Source organism: Wasmannia auropunctata, unplaced genomic scaffold (assembly GCF_000956235.1).
Source record: "Wasmannia auropunctata unplaced genomic scaffold, wasmannia.A_1.0 LD336106.1, whole genome shotgun sequence".
In the NCBI taxonomy this organism is placed as follows: Eukaryota; Metazoa; Arthropoda; class Insecta; order Hymenoptera; family Formicidae; genus Wasmannia; species Wasmannia auropunctata.
Genome location: NW_012026784.1, coordinates 9,537,498 through 9,557,053, shown reverse-complemented (window position 1 = coordinate 9,557,053; position 19,556 = coordinate 9,537,498). Strand labels below are relative to the sequence as shown.

Genomic DNA, 19,556 nt, shown 5'->3' with positions numbered 1-19,556 from the left:
CTCTCTCTCTCTCTCTCTCTCTCTCTCTCTCTCTCTCTCTCTCTCTCTCTCTCTCTCTCTCTCTCTCTCACCGCGAGCTCCGTGCTGGCTTTTGCGCGCCGGCCGCGCGCGTGAACATCGTCGTTTATTTCGCGACTCCGCGGCGCGGTGCGTGCAAATCCGCTTCTTTTCCTCCGCCTCTTCTCCTTCTCCTTTTCCTTCCTCGTCTTCTTCTCCCTTTCCTTCTCCTTGCCTTCTCGTTCCCGCTTTTATTTCCCGCTTTCGCTTCTCCGCGTCCTAGCGGCGTCCGTCCGCGCGTTTTCTTTACTCATTTTAAGTGTCATTACGTCTAACGCGCATTATATATTATGACTCGGCGTTCTCGGCGAGGGGACGGTAATCCCGCGCAACAAGCTTTTCGCGCTCTTAAGTCCACCGCCCTCCTCCCTCCCCCCGCCCTCCCCCTCACCCCGACGACGATGCCATCAATTCGCGTTTTCGCGCGAAGATCTCGAGTGTATCTGAAAGCACAACAATTCGCGCGGCAATTCGCGAAGATTTTGTGTCTGTAACGAGCGACAGCAGCAAGCAATACGCGTAATCTTTATTGCAAATCAGAAGAAACCGATATCTCCTTAGAATCAGTATTCCCTTGATATCCTCGAAATCTACGATTTCTCTTTTGACTTTTACACTGAATTTTGCGATGTATTCCTTAAAATGTATTTTCCTAAAAAAATATAACACTTATAATAATGCGAAGACGAAAGAAGTACATTTCCTTCTTTACTTTAATCTTTTTATTTTTATGAATTTGTAAATTTAATTAGCAAAAATCGCTAATATTTTGATATATAAACTAAGTTTCCGACGAAAAAAAAGAAAAGCATGTTTTACAGGAGGAGGATAGCATTATATTCGCTCACCGTCAAAATTTGCTCGTATACAAATATTTGTCTAAATATTTACTTTTCATGAAGCAATATATCTTATTACTATTATAGAATATTATTAAATTGATAGTTTATTTCGCGGATAACTATCGCGAGGGAGAACGCGCCTCGGACGACACGGTTGGCACAAACAAAAGGAACACACGCAGGGCCCACGCACGTCACGGCGCGAAGTGTTTAATGGCATGCACGGGACCGACGATGCTATTGCCACTCATAAACGGACGCGAGTCGTAAGGCGGAGAAATTTACCGCTAGATTGTGCAGAAACTCGATTACCGCGCAAATTCCAAACGGCTATCGGCCAAACGCGCGCGCAGTTTCGCGAGACGCTCTCTCCGGGACGATATTCTTATGGAAATACCCGCGTTGACACCCGAGCCCCCTTCGCGAGGACGTGCCGTTCCGTAAGGATATACGCTCGAAATAAAACTGCGCGTGCACTTTTATCCCCTTCGCGTCCCCTTCCCTCTACTCTCTTTTATCGTCGATCCCCGCCGCAGCAGCAGGTTCACCGTCCCGGTACCTATAGCATAAACGCGCGCGCGCGCGTCAATGTTTTCCTTCGTCTCTTCGGTATGTTGACAGTGCCCATCCCGATACTTATCTAAATTTGCGACGGTTAGGGCGAGCCTTAACAACCATCAGTTAACGTCAGCTGCAGTTGACACTAAATTCTTTCCCTTGTCTATATATATCATATATCCGGTGATACGATCCACAGAAAGTTAGCTGTACTGATTAGCTGGAATTTATTGCGCGGTTGTCAGTTAATAATTGACGATGTAATTATGATCGCGTGTATATATGTATATATCTATATATCATCGGCCTTCAATAGCGATTTTTTCACATGGGATGCAAACGAGTTCTGCAATCTTTTCATACCGACAAAATTAATATCTTCCTGATTTGATCTAAAAGACGTTATTTTATTTTTGGAGCACTCGTACAACCACTTCGGCGAACACGTGCGTCTCTCGGCACTGCAGTCGCCGGAGCCGTTAAGTCCGGAGATAGCATGTTTCAAATACGGCGAAGTCCCACGCTCAATGTAAAGTAACTATAGGTCGCCCCGTGCAATTTTCGCGATAGACTCGCATTATCGTTCGCACGTGGCCCGCCCCAACGTTAGCGTTTACGGTATATATATATATACGAGGGCTCGGTTGTGAGCACACAATCGGTTTTTTTATCCCCCGCCTCCTCAAGACTCCTGCAATCTCAAATCGCGGACGCGCGCGGTCTATTTTTGCAGGTGCATCTGTACTTCAGCGCGCTGCCGGAGGACAAGATCCCGTACGCGGGTAGCGCCGGCGAGCGGGAGCGGGTGAAGCAGCTGTTGCAGCAGCTACCGCCGCACGACAACGAGGCGCGTTACTGCAGCGGCCTGACCGAGGAGGAGAAGCGCGAGCTGCGCGTGTTCGCGGCACAGCGGAAGCGCGAGGCCCTCGGCCGCGGGCACGCGAGCCAGCTCGAGCGGCCGCACGGCGCCGGATGCCGCGAGTGCGGCCGCGCGATCGCGGCCGGCGAGATGGCCGTGGCGGCGAGCCGCGCGGGCCCGGCCGCCCTCTGGCACCCGGCATGCTTCGTGTGCTGCGTCTGCCGTCAGCTGCTGGTGGACCTCATCTACTTCTGGCGGGACGGCAGGCTCTACTGCGGCCGCCACCACGCCGAGACCCTCAAGCCCCGCTGCTGCGCCTGCGACGAGATCATCCTCGCCGACGAGTGCACCGAGGCCGAGGGTAGAGCGTGGCATATGCGCCACTTCGCCTGCCTCGAGTGCGACCGACAGGTAGGAATACAGAAATATATAGATACGACGACGACGACGACTACTGTGTATGCGTGTGCGTGATGATGAATGTTCTTATTTCGCAATCACATTAAGTTGTCTTCACGTCGGAATTTAAAGTCTGAGAGATGTTTCTCGGGAAGGAAGAAATTAGTAATAAGATTACATAAATAAGAAACGATTTTCCTAAAATGGAAAACTTGAATTTTTCGAAATTGTAATTTTCTGGATTATGAGACTGCTCTGTATAAAGTTTCTGTAGATAGATAAATATTTATACACAGTCTTAGATTTATAAATTTAAAGAGCACAAAGTGATATAAATATTCTACATCAAAAAATAAATTTAAAAACAGCTTTGTTGAAAAGTGATAATTATTTTTATAACAATTTTAATAGTTTAGTTAGTTTTTCTTTGGATTACATTATCACTTTTTTTTCAAAAAATGCAATAAATGGGAGATGTTTTATATTTGTGGCACCGTATATTCGTGTGTCAAATTTGTTCCCCGTTAACGCACGACGAAGCGACGAATGAAGATATTCGCGCGTCTCGATTACAGGGGCATGCAGCATAACGGCCCGCGTATGTAACTTCTCTCCCCATATGGAGACTGGTTGCGGTATGATGGGATCGAGTTTATAAATATATAAATGTAGAATATATCGAATTTTTCATAAGAGACGATTCCCCATGCCGTAGCGAATCGTTTCGCGACCTAACGGTACCTACTTACTCCGCGCGATCGTACTCCGCGCGCTACATCGGAAACGCGCGCCGCCGAGTTAATGATTACGTCGCTATCGAATTTACAGCTGCGTAGCAATTCATAATCCCAGCGCCAGCTGACTCTATCTCCAGATACGTCTTCCGACTTAGATACCGTCGCTCGCCTAAGAGAAACGCAGAAGCAGCGCCTTGCTTTCTTTATACCACCGGCTTGTGCGTTTGGCTTCGGGTGTGAACTTGTGAATGCATTCATCACGCGCGGGAGACCTGGGAAAAATTCAGTGGGAGAGCAGGCGGGGGAGGGGGGAGGGGGGGCGGAGGAGATTCTTATTTAAATTTACTCGACGCAATTCACTAGCATAAGTGATGATACAAGAGTTATTCTCTCCGGTCGAGAGTGCGGGATAACGTGGTATCTATATCGCGCGAACGTATACAAGAGGCGAGAGCTCTAAGAACCCTAACGCTTTATCAGATCGCCGCCGTATGTAGACTACATGCTCCAGTGAATAACCGGTCACCGGCGTAGCGCCATTATCACCGAAGCTATGCTTACTTCTCCGCGTTGAGATAAGACAACTGTGTTCCCCTATAGTTGAGGAATGCGCTACCGTTTTTCGATGCGATGTATTGCACGTCTCCTTCCTTCCTACTACATTCCGTGCGCTTTTTATTGTTAAAAAAATTGAAGACCTGCATGCGAATTTAAATTCAAACCTGTTTTGAACCTATCTAGAGAATAAAATATGACATAAGATATGTGCAAACGACATGTTTATTCATAAAAAATTGAGGTTCTTTCATTCTTTACGTTCTACTCTCTAAAAGTGATTTAGTGGAATCATCACTGATTTTCGATGATGTTATGAAGGACAGCGAATTTCAGTTATCAATACTGTTTGACAGTGATATTCACTGTTTAAATCAGTATATTATCCACTGTTTATCACAGTTTTAAAGTACACTGAAAATAAGTGATGATTTCACTGATTCACTTTTAGAGAGTAATAGTGCGCGTCGCTCGAATGCAGTTTTGTCTTTCATTTTTCGAAGTCTCGTCTTTTGTAAGACTTTCGTTCGTCTAAACGAACGATTTATTGTCTCGTTAACAGTAGAACCGCGGTTGTGCCATTTTTGACCCATCTGATTGTTTTTCTTTTCCACTGTCATTAACTATAGCTATGCGTAGACTGAATTGATTTATTAATAAAAGTATAGTATTTAGTTACTACTTTGCCCACCTATAAAAAAATCACAATAGAATAATATAGATCAATAATAACTCATCCACGGTTCTAGTATTCAATTACTCCAGACGAACAGACAAACGATTAGAAACGAATGTTTACGATCGAACGTGGCGAGCACTTTTCTTTAATGTATTGAAAAATGATAAAAACATATCGTTCTTCATTGTCGATGCAACGTAAATTTTGTGCTTGTTTGTATAATATTTGCGAGGTCGTTTATCCTCTGTATGAAGTTCGTTCGATCGTTCATTCGCTTTTCTTTGGTTGGTGTCTGATTTCACCTTTGCGATCATAAATTCATGCGGGATGCGTGCATATAGATTTATCTCTTCTTCCGTTCGCAGCTCGGCGGTCAGCGGTACGTGATGAGAGAGGGCCGGCCGTACTGTCTCAGGTGCTTCGACGCCTCCTTCGCCGAGTACTGCGACAGCTGCGGCGAGCCGATCGGCGTCGACCAGGGCCAAATGTCGCACGAGGGTCAGCACTGGCACGCGACCGAGGCTTGCTTCTGCTGCGCCACTTGCCGCACCTCCCTCCTGGGCCGGCCGTTCTTGCCGCGACGTGGTGCCATTTACTGCAGCATAGCGTGCAGCAAGGGGGAACCGCCGACGACACCGAGTGACTCCTCCGCCGGGCCGCCGCCGCCCCCGCCGTCCTTCCTCAGGTACACCGTGCTCCTCCTCTCGCATACCTCTCCTCGCCTCGAGAGGCCGCGGGTCACGGGGGTTGCTTTCATTGTCCTGCCTCCGACTGCGGGGGTCCGCAAAAATTATAGCCGCGCCGGTAACGTCCCGCGATTACGCGCGAGCCCCGCGAGCTATACGCCGGCTCCCGAGTTCGCGAGTATAAACGGAGTTTGCGCGCCGAGAAATTATTACGGCGGCGATAAATTATACTAATGTAGCCGGTTTCACCGTCTTAACTTGTTTCGCTTTGGAAGCGGAGGATGGAAACGGGAGAATCGTTGAAATTGAGATTAAAGTTGGTCGACATATCAGTGAAGTAGACTGGTCTTACGCTCTGTCCGGACGGGAATCGTGATAAATAAGACATTACTGTCGTTTATTAATCATCCTTGACTTGCGTTTAAAATATGTTAATTTTTTTATTGTATACAGGTGGCAGAAAATTATTTAGGTTTAAACAGATCGTGATTTGAGCGATACATATTTTATATTCGAGTTGACATACATTATGGCTATAACGAAATCCAAGCGTTGAGCCACGCTTGGATCATACATATATGCTTAAAGACATGTTAATGCGTCACCTAAAGAGAGGCGCCTATCGCGGTTGAATTTAAATTCGGCTTATATACATAACGACCTCGTTTCGGAGGAGTGCACAAGGAGGGCTGAATGTCGCATTTAAATTTCATTATGCTTCTAATTGTCGCGAATTTTTTCGCATGCCGCAAATGTGGACATAATTTAAATCCGGAATAAGAAGTAATTAATGGCACTCGTGCAACATAACTGTTCGACGAATCGAGATAAAAATTTTATTTATTTTTATCTCTGCTATACTACATGTTATAATTAATTAAAATGTGAAAGAGATTGTTATAATTGGATATCTTCAGAACATAAATGGCAATCTCGGAAAATCATATTTTTAATTAAATTAAGTTAAGTATATTTTATGATTTTTATGCATATATTTCTCTTTAATTCTTTTTTATCATTTTTTCATATCGTAAAATCTAATATTACATTTTTTAATTCCTAGGAGCGGTCGGAGGCAGGTGGCCATGAGCGAGGGTTCGTCGAGTCCACCCCCGCCGCCTCCACCTCCGCTTCCTCCAGGTTCGAGGCATACCCTCGGATCTCCTAGGAATTCGCCTCGAATGACCAGAAGACATCAACAAATATCCGCTTCCTTGGCGACGACGCCCACCCAGAGTGCCCAGAACGCCCTGAGCCCCGAGTTCGGCGCGGAAGGACTTTCTTCCAGCGGTTCCAGGCCCAGCGGCCTCGACAGGGTGCTTTTGGAGCGAAACCTTGAGAGGTTGTTACAGGAACGCGGCTCTCACCCTGACGAAAACAGCAGCGATTTGGGAAGGTACGACTCTTCACTATGTTACGAAAGCTTGAATTACTATCGAGTTAAGTTCGAGTATTATTATCTATTTTTCCAAATGAGATATGAATAGTATAGTATAATATAGCTAAAGACGAGCTAAAATCTCAAAACGCTCAAGATATAAAGATATAGCAGATCTAACAATAAAACTAGAATATATCCATACCAAAAATATGCAAATGTGATAAATACGATATCAGGCCGAAACGTACGATGTATTTGAATTAAAATGTTGGATTAAATAAGAAGAATTTTACGTATCAGCAATGGCGTGGACTCTTAATTACCTATTGTTAGATACCTGTATTGTTGTATTGAAATTTGAGAGTCGTAAATTATACTGTTCATTATTTTAAATACGATATTATAGCTCTTTCCATTATTTCCAAGAAATACAAATAACAAATCGCAATTGCATTGCAGGCTGATGCAAGCGCGGGATCGGGAACCCCTGAGATGCATCCAGAATTGCACGCCTACCCACGCGTCGAGCATGCCGGAACTGCCGCCACCCCCGCGGCCGTCGTCGGGAGCGTCAGCATCAATGTCGACATCGACCGCCGGCGCGGCGTCCGCCGGCGTGCTGGCGCAAGAGCCGGCGACGTCGCCGGCCAGTCCCGGGATCGGAGCCAGCCAGACGGATCCGCCGACGCCGACGTCGCGACGCGTGCGGTTCCAGGGGGATCTGGATGTTAACGATCACGGCGCGACGTCGCGCATCCCGCTCTCGCCAACGAACGACCGGAATTCGTCATCGTCGCCCTCGCCTACGTTGCTGTCGAGAACGAACGTGTCACGTTCGAGGAGTCTGCAGCCCGAGGAGGTCGCCAGCACGTCTTGGGGTGCGTAGAACTCTAATCCTAAAAAAATTAGAGGATTCATATTTTTAAAAATATAATAAATAAAGTAAGGCAGATGGGAATCGGCGTGGTTATTGGTACGCAATTTTTAAATTTTAGAATAAAGAAACGTTTGACTTTTTGAATAAAGTTATGCAAATTAAATATTGCGTACCAATAATCACGATTCCCATCTGCCTTACTTACTTATTCTATTTTTGATTTGGGGAATCTTATTAGGTTTGTATTATTCATATTTTTATTTCAAAGTGTACAACTGAAAAAGAAGCGTTGTTCTCACTTACTAAAACATGTATATATATCTTTGCAGGAACTGCAGGCACGTCCAGATCGAGGACGGACGGTGAGGATGACGACGCCGAGAGCTGTTGCTCGACATGTAGCTCGTCCAGCAGCTCGGACGAGGCCGCGGCTTACGCGCTGCCACCGCGACGAGCTTACGGCGGCGTCCGGATCTCCTACGTGCCGAACGACGCGGTGGCGTGCGCGCGGAAACGCGCGCCCGCGTCCTCGTCGTCGTCGAATCAGGCACAGAGGGACACCGAAAAGTGCGTCGTGTCTTGATAACTCCTTCGGCACTCTGCGAGTTCCGACGTCGTTGTTCCGTCGTTCATGGATAATTGCACAGGTGGAAAACGACGTCCGAGAGAGAGTTCCTACGAAGTGGACGCACTTTTCGAATATCTCTCGGAGCGTCGTCGACGCCTGCGGCACCGCAGCACGTCTCGCACGCACGCGAAGCACATGGACGTGCACGGCAACGTGAAAATAATACTCATTTAATTTCTGTAAATATTGTGAGCTCTCTTCCGGGACACGCGATCGTCGGCGCCGCGCCGCCACGTTCCAGCGGCCGCGCCCGTCCCTCTATTTTTAATACCCTATTAATGTATTTGATAATAATAACGATGACAATGATACTAAATCCCATGTGTCTCGCTGTCACTGACATTTTTTACATCCCGCTGCGAAACGAAAGTATGTACGACGAAAGTACACGCTGTTATTGGGCATCGCTCACTCTCTATTGAGTAATAGCTCACTCTCTTTCCCTGCGATTGATCCGGCCACTCGCGTGCAGAACCGAAGCTGTTTAATGTGAGTATACCTTCTAATTATACGGCATTATCCTCTCACAGCTGCATTCGATTGTTTATCATTTACCTGTACGATGATGCGATAATCGCTCTCGTCAGGGATCATTTCCTTAAACGGTGAAAATCCCAGGCAGCGTAATCATTGCGAATGGCAAACTGCAGTGCAAAATACTCATTGCACAGCTCAGTAGAATGTTTTCTAACATGATTAAATAGTTATATTTTTCTCACGGCATTACAATGCATAGCATTAATTAGTTTCATTCTTCTTCTATTTTATCAATGTAAACTCTTGAATTTTTTAATTAATATAGAAAGCGAACGCTCCGTTTGTCTCGTTTTTCTTTTCGTTTCAAATTGATACGTATATATGGTACAGAACACAGTGTAATTTAATTATATTTAAATTTCCGACGCTGCATTCACTCGCGGCTTCCCCACGACAAATTCAGAAACGGGAAAGAAGTGCGATTCACTTGAAACGCAGATTTGGCCGAACAAATCGATCGTTCGCTTTCATATTTAGACGCGAGCGGTATGGAAATCTTCAGGTAAAAGCGGCCGGGACAAGAGCGAAAATTGGAATTTACGGTCGAGTGGCGGAAAGAGCGAAAGCAGTAGCCCCTCTTAAAGGACAATCATTCACGGCATTAGTTCTCGCTCGCGTGGAGGGTACTCGTGCTTTCTCTCATCCGGCGAAGCGCGTTACACGCTCCCGGCGAGATATTGCATCTGACAGATAGCACGTCAAAATTCTAGCCATTAAGAATTTACCATTCTTCCAATCTGAGATCTTTCGAAAGGCCCGGTCATTAGCATACGCGCACTTACGACCGCGCGCGGATTGATGTATTGCCTAATCGACGTTTTGAACGATGTCCGTCTCGTTTGTTTGAACGATAGAAACGCCCGAGACAGGATCTGATAAGTCGGGTCTTTGATTAAGGCGTGACTGGCTTGTCTCGTCTGTGAGCAGGTGACTACTCGTTTTTTTCTTTTACCTATTCATTCTTCTCAAGATGGAAAAGAAACCCCGCCTTCTTTTTTGTGTGTCAACTGTATTTCCAAATTTTTTAAGAGCATCGAGAAAGATATTTTTAATTATATTTACCGATTTACTAAATAACAAAAAGTAAAATTACGTTCATAAATATTAAATTATTTGATACTACGTATCTTATGATTGCAAATTGAGTAACGGCATTATATTGGATATGTTCGAAGCAATCGATGCTACAAGATGCTATTCTATTAAAATTTACATATCTTGAGTAAGTGGCTATAGATCTTGATTAAAAAGAGATTAATGGGGGATCATAATTCAAGCATTTCACGTGTATATCATAATTTTGGTATAACACGTAGCGAGATCTCAAGGATTTTTTTTATTTCGATATCCACCGAAAAAGCTACGATTTCTATTGTAGATCATTAATCTCCATATTTAATCGCGACATAGACTTGCTTCATACGTTGTAAATCTTTACACATTATGTATGAACAAAGTAAGAAAAGATAAAAATAAGTAAAAATATTTAAAAGCTTTGAAAAAAATAATTTGTAAAAAATATTTGATAACGAAGGGAGAATTTTTTATAGTATAAATCGGATTACAGTTGCAAGTCTGCGTTCCGAAAAAAGGGAAAAAAAAATAGAAAGTACAGATTTGGCGCAATAATAATCGTTGTTTGGCAATTAAGAGAGGTCTTCGAAACGCATGGTCGCAATTAAATGTATATAGATATATATACAGGAAGTGTGCATGGCGTGATCGTGAGGAGAGACGCCGGAAGATCTAGCACGCACCACCTCTGCGCATGGAATGCGATTCGACGCGCCTTTCTTGCGCCGTGAAAATCGGTATAAACGCCATATGTGTGCGTGAACCAGGCCGCGATTACGCAACTATCGCGTGCGGCGCGTGATTTCCGAGCCGGTAGCCGCCCGCTAATTACGCGCCCAAAAGAGAATGCCCCGCGTCTTGCACAAAACGATTCTGCGATGTACCGAAGAAACGGAACCGGGTCGTAGCTGCGACGCGCCGTTATTCCTTCGCAACGGACGAGCGGCCATTTGAATTCGGATCCGTCCGAGAGAAAGTTTTATTAGGCGCGAAGAAAGATGTGGAAAAACGCAGAAAGCAAAAAAAAAACCTGAAACTTTGAAAAGCGTGAAACCATTGTAATTTTACATGTTGTAAATTAGAATTGCAAAGAAATATGTGAATGAAAGAGGAAGACCGAGAATCTAGTTGTATAACTAAATTACATAATTGAAAATTGAATCGTAAAAATTAAGTACCAGTATTGTGTTTGCGTATATCTCGCTGCGCGATAAGCAAACCGCGTATATTCACAGTTATATATCTCTCTGTGAGCGCAGAAGACGCAGTTCTCTCGTCCTCGGCAAGGAAAAAGTTCCGGCCCGCGCGATGTATCATCATTGTTGCGCCGCTTACGAGCCATGAGATCACGCGTGTAAAAATACCGAATACCGCTGTTATAATCCCCGCGTCAGTCCATTCACCGCAACGCTACTCGTTACCCGTGTGATGGATGTGGCATACCACGTATCGGAATACCCGCGCCCCCGTCCCCGTCCTGCCTCCGCGCGCGCGGTATTCGCGTTCGCGATTGATCGATGACACGTAATACTCGCTCGCGCGCGCGGCGGTCGTTACGATCCTACGACGAGCGGCGAGCGAGACGCGGGCGCCGATCGATCGGCGGAACGCGCGAGAGGGAGGGTGGGGGGGGCAGCGGGAGCGACGGAGCGGATAGGAAGGACGACGTGCCTCCGTGACTTCTCCTTCGAGGCCGGCCGAGGGAGAGGCCGCATTCCGAGCCGCGCAGCACGGGAGAAAGCCTCTCGTGCGCGCTTAGCCCGCGGGACGACGGGCGAGCCTTCGGAGGTCGACCGAAGCAAGCTTCTCTCTATCTCTCTCTCTTTCTCTCTCCTCCCCCCGTCCCCCTTTTCTTTCTCGCACCGCATCTTGCCGTAACACGCCGACGAAATTTCTCGTCGATCGAGAACGCAACGTGCCACCGCTCGCCAATATACGTGTCGACGCGCCGGACGCGAAGTGACCGTATCACGAGGTTGCGATACTCGAGTCTCTTTCGAGTCTCTCGAGTCTCTTCCCTCCCCCCGAGAGGTGTTTACGGACGAGCTCGGGTTTCCTTTCTCCGTTCGGTTAACTTGTAATACATACATCTACGTTTTGTATTAACTGTCAAAGTATATGTCTTCTTTTTTTCTTCAGTTTACAGTGATTACTTATTTCGAAAAGAGCATGTCATTTCGTTTAATTTTGATGGTCAATTTTTTCCGGTTTGTATTCCTCCGATTAGTTTCTACGAACACACACACACACACGATACCTGTCGATATTGACGCTTTTTTTAATGACGCTCGCATTATACTATCCCGAGGATACTTGAGTGGACAAAGGCGTTTATATACGACTTGTTTCATAACGAGCATATTGAAAAAAAACTGCGACTCGATTCGATGAAGAAGTCATGTACAATCTTCGTCCCTCTCGTTACGTAAACACCTGGAATAGGATCTACGTCTCTTTTTCCATGCGAAGCAACACCTGTCCGACAAATTGTTAAAGTTCTCTCATTACGCAAAAAAATAGTCCACACATGTTTAAGTGGCCATCTCTCTCTTCCTCGCCGGCTCCTTCGATTTTCTCTCGGTCGCAAAAACGGCCGAAGGCTGTGCGATTCGCGACGGAGGTACGTAAAAGCGTACGTATAATACGATTGCGTGCGGACGGGGTCGATGCTACACGGCGTTCGGCGTCGCACGCGGTGCGAGTTGAACGAGCGAGCGAGAAAGATCGCGTATATCAAAATGTCCCTCTGCCCGGTCTCTCACGTCCACCACTTTCCATTCCGCTGCGCCGCGCGGGAAAACACAGGCGGGCGCACCTGCGTGCACCTGGTGCGCGCCGATTGCCCGTCTAATTGGATAAACGATATTGGGACTGGAGTACCGCTAACGGATGAGCGCGCGCGGTCGCCGGTCACCGAACGCACAGATCGTATCGGGGTTACTGGCACCCCGGCGTCTCTCCCGACGATCTCGCGGCCGTTTAAAAAAGACGGCGGAAGGTCGAAGATCGAGGAACGGGGAATCCAGGCTCGTGACGGTCCGACGACGTCACGATCGCGCGCGGTGCGTTGGTGCTCGTTCCCTGCGTTCCGATCGGTCGACGATCGATGCCGCGGGGGGCCGCGCGAGCCACTTCTCGAGCGCATACCGACGACTACGCAATGCGGCTTCGAATGAAAGCCGCATTCGAAAAATTGGTTCTCTCTCTCTCTCTCTCTTTCTCCTCTCCCCTCTGCAATACGGCCGGCGGGAAAACGCGACTAACGCGAGCGATAATTCGAAGCGCGCACACGGAGAGAATTTTTTTTAAATTCACCCTGCAAATCACGTTAATTGTGAGACAATATAGTATTTAGGCACATTTTACTGCGCACTACAATAAATTTTACTGTAAAATCGTGTTGTTGTAGCGCACAGTAAAATTTGCCTAAATATTATATTGTTCCACAATTAACATGATTTGCAGGGTAAATTAAAAAAAATTCTCTCCGTGCAAGGGAAAACGACGTGAAACATATATATGGATAGGATACTCCCATCAGGCGAAATTCGGAACGCGTACAGGAAACGCGTTGACCCTCGTGAAACGTTTTCATCGCGATTTGGCGCGATTGCTCAACGCGGGACTTAGCCATTCGTTCGTGATTGAAATTCCGATCGCGGTGAGGACCGATTGAGTCAAAAGTCTGACGAAATTTCATAGACAGCCGCGCGCGCGCGAATGCAACTCAATCGGCGCGCGATTCACCAGCCGAGAGACGCTCTTGCATCCGAGACGCGGCTGCTCTCCCGGGAATATTACGTAATGTAGCGTTGTTGCGATTTTTATTTACGCGCGACGTGACGTTTCAAGGTAATTCGGGACTGCGGAAGTGGCGTAGCACAGTTTCCAGTGTTTCCATACGTTCGCGCAAATATTTTCACATCCCACACGTTGAAATGCAGGGGTGTGGGCAGCTCGCGAATAGAATGGACACCTTTTTCTTGCATAAGCTCTCGCAAATCATACATTTTAATGTAATGAAATAAATATAAAATAGGGCATATTCTCTCTTCTATATGTTTTACGCAGCGCGAGGCGCGTGCTACGCTTGTGTTGTGCTAATTATTTTTTTTTATCGCAGCGCATAATATTACGATACGGCATTACGAAAACCGGCTAAGCGGTTTATCGCTCATTTATGATTCATTCGGAATTGAATCTGGTATATTTCTGAGATACATTAAGATCAACTGTCGCGCGATGTTGTCGCTGCACCGGTTGCGCTACGTCCCGCTGGTTTATCTTACAACACACCTGTTGTATTTAAAATTGCGCAACAGAAAATTCCTTCAGAAGTTAGTCATAATGTTGTAAGATTTTATTTATTAACGTTTAATTCATATCACTCGATCCAGGCCAACGGTTCCTGGCCTTGATGTAATCTCGCTTTCCATATTTTAGAAACCTCGCAAATTTCGATCGATTCGTTCTCACCTTCTGAACTTATTTCCAGCTAAAAAGAAGATCAAGCGACGAGCACGATTCAGTCCAATTCAACTATTCTACACAGGAAAGAACAGATTTTGCTGAAATATCTAAAACTTAGCCAAATACAGATCTGAAAGATAATTTTGCCGGACTATGAAAATAATTTTGTAAAACGTTCAAGCATATAATGAGCTTGGCAGCAGAAAGATTTGACATTTTAGAACCACTTAGAGCGTTCTATTTCCACATCATTATTTTGATGATCTAACGAAATTATTTTCAGATATCTAACTATAAATTTTTAGATACTTTAAAGCAAAACGAGCGCACGTGCGTAGAACGCATTCTTTCTGCAATACATTCCTTCGTATCGCGTTTGCTTCGCGCTACTCGCAGAACGAATAATTGTCGCGTTCCCGCGTCCCCCGCTTCAGAGCACTCTTTCTATCCGTAACGGCCTGTCATTGCGTAAAGTGGCGTGATTGAAAAATTCCAACGGGAGACTCCTGTTTCGGCATGGCTTTCGCGGAATGTCGAACGGCCGCTCTTCTGCGCAGCACAGATCTCGAATTTACTACGGCACGTAGTAAAGGTCCGGAGGCGCGCGCGGAGTACCTCTCGCGTCTACTCCCCGGCGCGTAATTCATCCCGGAGTTTTTCAAGCGTCGAGCTCGCTCGCTCGCTCGTTCGCCGGGAAGGCAGGTATTCGGGCGAGCGAGCGAGCCTGCTCCGGCGGGCTGGTGGGGCCAGGAGAGGTAAGGCAGTCAGGTAAGAAAGCGGGCGAGCGAGTCCTCGGCTTGGTGGAGGTGGGAGGCAAAAGTGGTAGTGGAGGAGAGCGTAAAGTGAGTTTTCGCTCGCGGCGTTCGCTCGCTCCGTCCGCCCGCCCGCCCGTCCGCTCGCTCGCTCGCTCGCTCGCTCGCCTAGCAGAAGCGAGTCGCCGTCAGTCGTCTACGCGGTTCCGCGGTGTCGCGGTGGCCGATGGTATTATCCCGCGAGTAAAGTGGTGCTGCCTGCGCTCCTCGAATTCTCTCGCGGATTTATTCTCGCCTCCCCGCGGACGTGCGACGCCGAGCATCCGGTCGACTTGGCTACCAAAATGGCCGCGCGCTGAGAGAGAGCTTCCCCCGGGTTCCCTGGTGCCGCGGCTCTCAACGGCCGATCCGGACCCCTTTCGGCTGCAGGTGCTCATTCTTTTTTTTTTAACGATGACGTCGGCACAGAAAGAACGCCTCGGATAGGATCCTTCACTCGCGCGGGAAGGAAGGAGGAAAGGAGGGAAGAAGCGGAGAACGAAAAGGAATCGACGTTGGAGCCAGGTAACTTGAGTTTAAGCTCATCTAAACTCTCTACGGCTTCGGACGCCACCGAAGTCATGTGCAATACCATACATACATACAGCCGATGAGATAACCGTTCTGATCGGCATCTGAATGAAAATACATACGGCGCGTGATAACATCGGCCCGGCCGAGGTCGACGGCATCCACATGGTGGCTGGTTACGTTCTCCATGAGAAATAAGCCGACGCTAACTACCCGTCGAACGTGACGCAACCACAGGAGTTGAGTATCGCTCCCGTGATTCTTTAGCAAGAAACGTACTTCGGCAAATATCCTTGTCTTTCGATATTATAGTTTGAGGATAGAAACCACCCCACGAATTTACGAATCTACCCAATATTATATCGAGAGGATTTAACACTTGAAGATGTCAAAACTGGAGCTCAACTAATGTATAAAATAAAATTAAAAAAAAAACATATTTTATTGATTTTATATTTATAATTAAAATTTACATTTACAAGAAATAAAGATCTATGAGAAAATATAGGGGCATTTAAAATTGTAAAGATGCGTCCGATCCTCGTACAGTTTGTGTCGCGTTTGATAAATATGAGATAATATACACATGTCTATTGTTCATAAATTATATACTAGTCAGAGAGGAAAACGTGTTGTTAGTTAGACTAAAGAGAAAATTAGCCATTCGCCTCGTAAGACCTCGTAATATTTACTTATATAAAAGCGAAAACAATTGTTAATTTACGGTTTACGGCTCAATTAATTAAATATAATTGAATAATCATCGATAATACCGTGTGGAACCGATCAGAGCCGGGTGTCGCCCTCCGAATTCCGGGTGTCCTTTCCGCGCCGGATCTACGCCGGACGTCACGTAGGAGCGCGTTATCGTTTTCTATTCAGCTGCGCGCGTGTGTCGTAACGCCGACGGGTTTGTTTATTTCGAGGGAAAACGGGACGCCGTGCCACGCCGCGCCGCCAACGAGCACGGGATGTTAATGAGTTCGACGACGCTCGCTGGAATGCCGCAGCTCGCTTTCCATAATACATACATCGCCTCCGCGGCGGCGTTCTCCATAAACGTCTCGCGTTCCCCGCCCCGGCCGTCGGCCCTCTCGCGCAGCGCTGCGTGTATACATACCTCCCGCTCTCGCGTATACGCGAGATAACATCGCGACCGCCGGCCGGTCCAGGTATGTGGGTAGGAGAGCCGCGGAGTGCAAACGAGCGCGATCGCGGCAGGAACGCCCCGATCGGCCAAGGCCGCTCGAATAACGTCCTCGTATGATTCGACATCGAGTCAGCAATCGGCGCGGCGCGGCGCGGCGTCGCAAAGTCTACTCGAGTTCAATATCGCTATTTTCCTCCATTTCCTTCTTTTGCTCAGCCATTTTTCCGATTTCCTATATAATAACGAATAAATTAAGTAAAGAGAATTATTAGATAATCATTGGATAATCTTAAAGACAGATTCATATTATATTATTGGTGAAGACGTTTATAATACTTAATTTCGTACACGAAAGATGTTGGAATTGTCAATGCAGAGATTCATTAACCTTTGGAAGATTGGAGAGGGGGATGTTTATTTTTAAAATCTTTTCCTTACAAGCTTTTCCCCTTAGATAAGATTCATAATAATTTATTGTATTCCTTACCTCAAGAAATATGACACTGTTTTAGAGCCGCTGCAGTGATTCTCCCATCTTATAAAGGTTAATTTTACGTAAGACCAATTTGCATTTGACTATTAATTTCTATACTTCCCCGGAAAAAAACTCGTTAGAACTCGTGCGAAAAAATCCCAAGGACGAACTAAATTTGCGTCGCGTCCGACGTCGAGGACGAAGCGGATGAATTCCCCCGGGTAGGTCCCGAGACTCCCGAGTGATTAAATGAAGGGCACTCGCCACTTCCGGGGGGGACCCAATGCGCCGACTTCCGCGTACGCCTCCGGCGCGACGGGTCCCCGCGAGTTTCCTCAGCGCCGGCGCTGGATGCGTTCAGTGAGAACAGGAAGTCAACGAGTCAACGAGATCAACGGCATCGCGTTCGCCGGAATGCCAGGTAGCTTTCCAGGACGTAACGAAGGAGAACCGTTCCACGTACGTTGCGGTCTTAATCTCCCACCTCTTCTTCTCCCGAGAGCCACCTCCCGGCGCCGCTCGCTCGCTCGTTTACGCCGCTCCTCGTGCACGCGGGCCGATGTATCAATGAGAACGATCAACGGCTTCTTCTCGCAGTTATAGAAGGCACCTTCGAGACCAACAGAATCTTATCTAAAGGATATTTGCGAACGTTTCTTGCTACAGAATCATCGGAAGCAATACTCCTATATACGGATCAGTCTTTTCTATCAGACCCCCATCAACTTCTAAATGAATCAGTCTAGCTTCAAATCACACAATTCATATATAAACAATAATTTTTATTTATTATATATATATTATATGTATAATAATATATGTTATCTTATATATAATATAATAACTAAACATATAATATTATATAGTAAATATTATAATATTATATACATATATATTTTTTTTTATCTGTTTTGTGATATTTCTTTTGGTTGCTCAACTTCTCTGAGATCGAATCGACGAGATGAAGGAGACTGTGATACGTGGAGAACGGTCGAATATTCAATGACTAACTAAGCCGAGATGTGTCAAAATGAATAGAGTCCTTGCGACCTTGCCGAGTCCTTTTGTCCTCTTTTTGCGCTATCCCATACAGCCAGAGAGAATTTTCGGTGACTAATCGAATTCGCGTGCATTAGTCACGCACGCTGCGAAATGTTTTTGTGCGCCGGACTCAGGTTACTCGGAATTATTTTCGATTCAGACTGCAGGGATTGTAGAATTCCCGGAACGCGCCTGCTTTTAATATCCCGTATCCTTTGCTGCATGTACAAATCAAGTGCTGAGAGAAAATTAGTCTCTCGTTGTCTCTATCGATTAGCCTTATCGCAACTGCGAGGTAATGGATCTCGACGTCGATCTGTGCATCGACAATAAGTAATGACTTGCATTAATAAAAGCGCGCGGCGCGAGCTGCGTGGAGGGGGGGGGGGGCGAGAGGAGTGTGCAGCCATGCCTACGTTTATCTTCGTTTATCCTCCTCCTCCGCGTACAATTTATCGTCGGTACCTCGTTCATCAATTATCTACCTTGCGTACGGCATTCACCTCTTCGCCGCTTCGCGTTGACAGCTCCTGCCGAATGACCCGTCCATTTTCCGGCACGCGAAATCGGTAATAAGTCGAGTCGAGCTCTTCTTGCGTGCTGTTCCGCTCTGAACGATTCCGTAATAGCTGTTATTTTTACGTACTTGCTCGGCCTCTCACCGAGCAGAGTCATCGGAGGGAACGAACCTCATCGGAATGCCCTGGGTGTCCGTGCTCGCTTTCCGTGGCGAAGGCGGGAACTGTGCCCTGTGTGCCTATGCGAAGAATTCTCGAAGAACCTCTCCGCGCGATCTCCGAGCTTCTCTCTCCGACGTGTTTGAAATTTTCGCACCGCTTCCGCGATTTTAATGAGAAAAACGCCCGGAGCACACAGAGCTCAGCTCATGAAGCTTGATAAGTTAGTTTTTACATCGACAATTTTCTTATCCCCCCCCCACCCCCCCCCTTCTCCGTTAATTAAACGCGAAACGTTTTGGAATAATTTTCCTCCAATTAGGCGCCTTCGAGATGCCTTTCTCTCGTCTACTTTAGCAAAAATTCGCCTCCGATTTAACACGCGCGCTGCGAAATTCTTAATTATCCATTACGCAGACAAGACTCTTCCTTTCCACCAATTAGCCTGCCGCGGTATATACGTCCTCACCGCGCGCAGTTTAGGGAAACAATGCCTCGCGCTGTATCTGTTCCTGCCGCGTTGCTTCCCACGTAGGAAATTCGACGCCTGAA

At 46.7% G+C, this 19,556-nt stretch overlaps 2 protein-coding genes across 2 annotated transcripts in view; both read left to right on the top strand.

Moving 5' to 3' along the window:
• LOC105456234 (protein espinas-like) overlaps positions 1–8,213 on the top strand; it is an 11,893-nt gene extending 3,680 nt beyond the window's left edge. Inside the window, exons 3-7 of the mRNA XM_011700137.1 lie at positions 2,191–2,727; positions 5,052–5,371; positions 6,436–6,768; positions 7,213–7,631; positions 7,960–8,213. Of these exons, the coding sequence (XP_011698439.1) occupies positions 2,191–2,727; positions 5,052–5,371; positions 6,436–6,768; positions 7,213–7,631; positions 7,960–8,213 (1,863 nt within the window). The remainder of the gene's footprint in view (positions 1–2,190; positions 2,728–5,051; positions 5,372–6,435; positions 6,769–7,212; positions 7,632–7,959) is intronic.
• A 7,081-nt stretch (positions 8,214–15,294) lies between these two features.
• The window catches only part of LOC105456226, a 28,643-nt gene continuing 24,381 nt past the window's right edge, over positions 15,295–19,556 (top strand). Inside the window, exon 1 of the mRNA XM_011700124.1 lies at positions 15,295–15,655. The gene's annotated coding sequence lies outside the window, so the exon portion shown is untranslated. The remainder of the gene's footprint in view (positions 15,656–19,556) is intronic.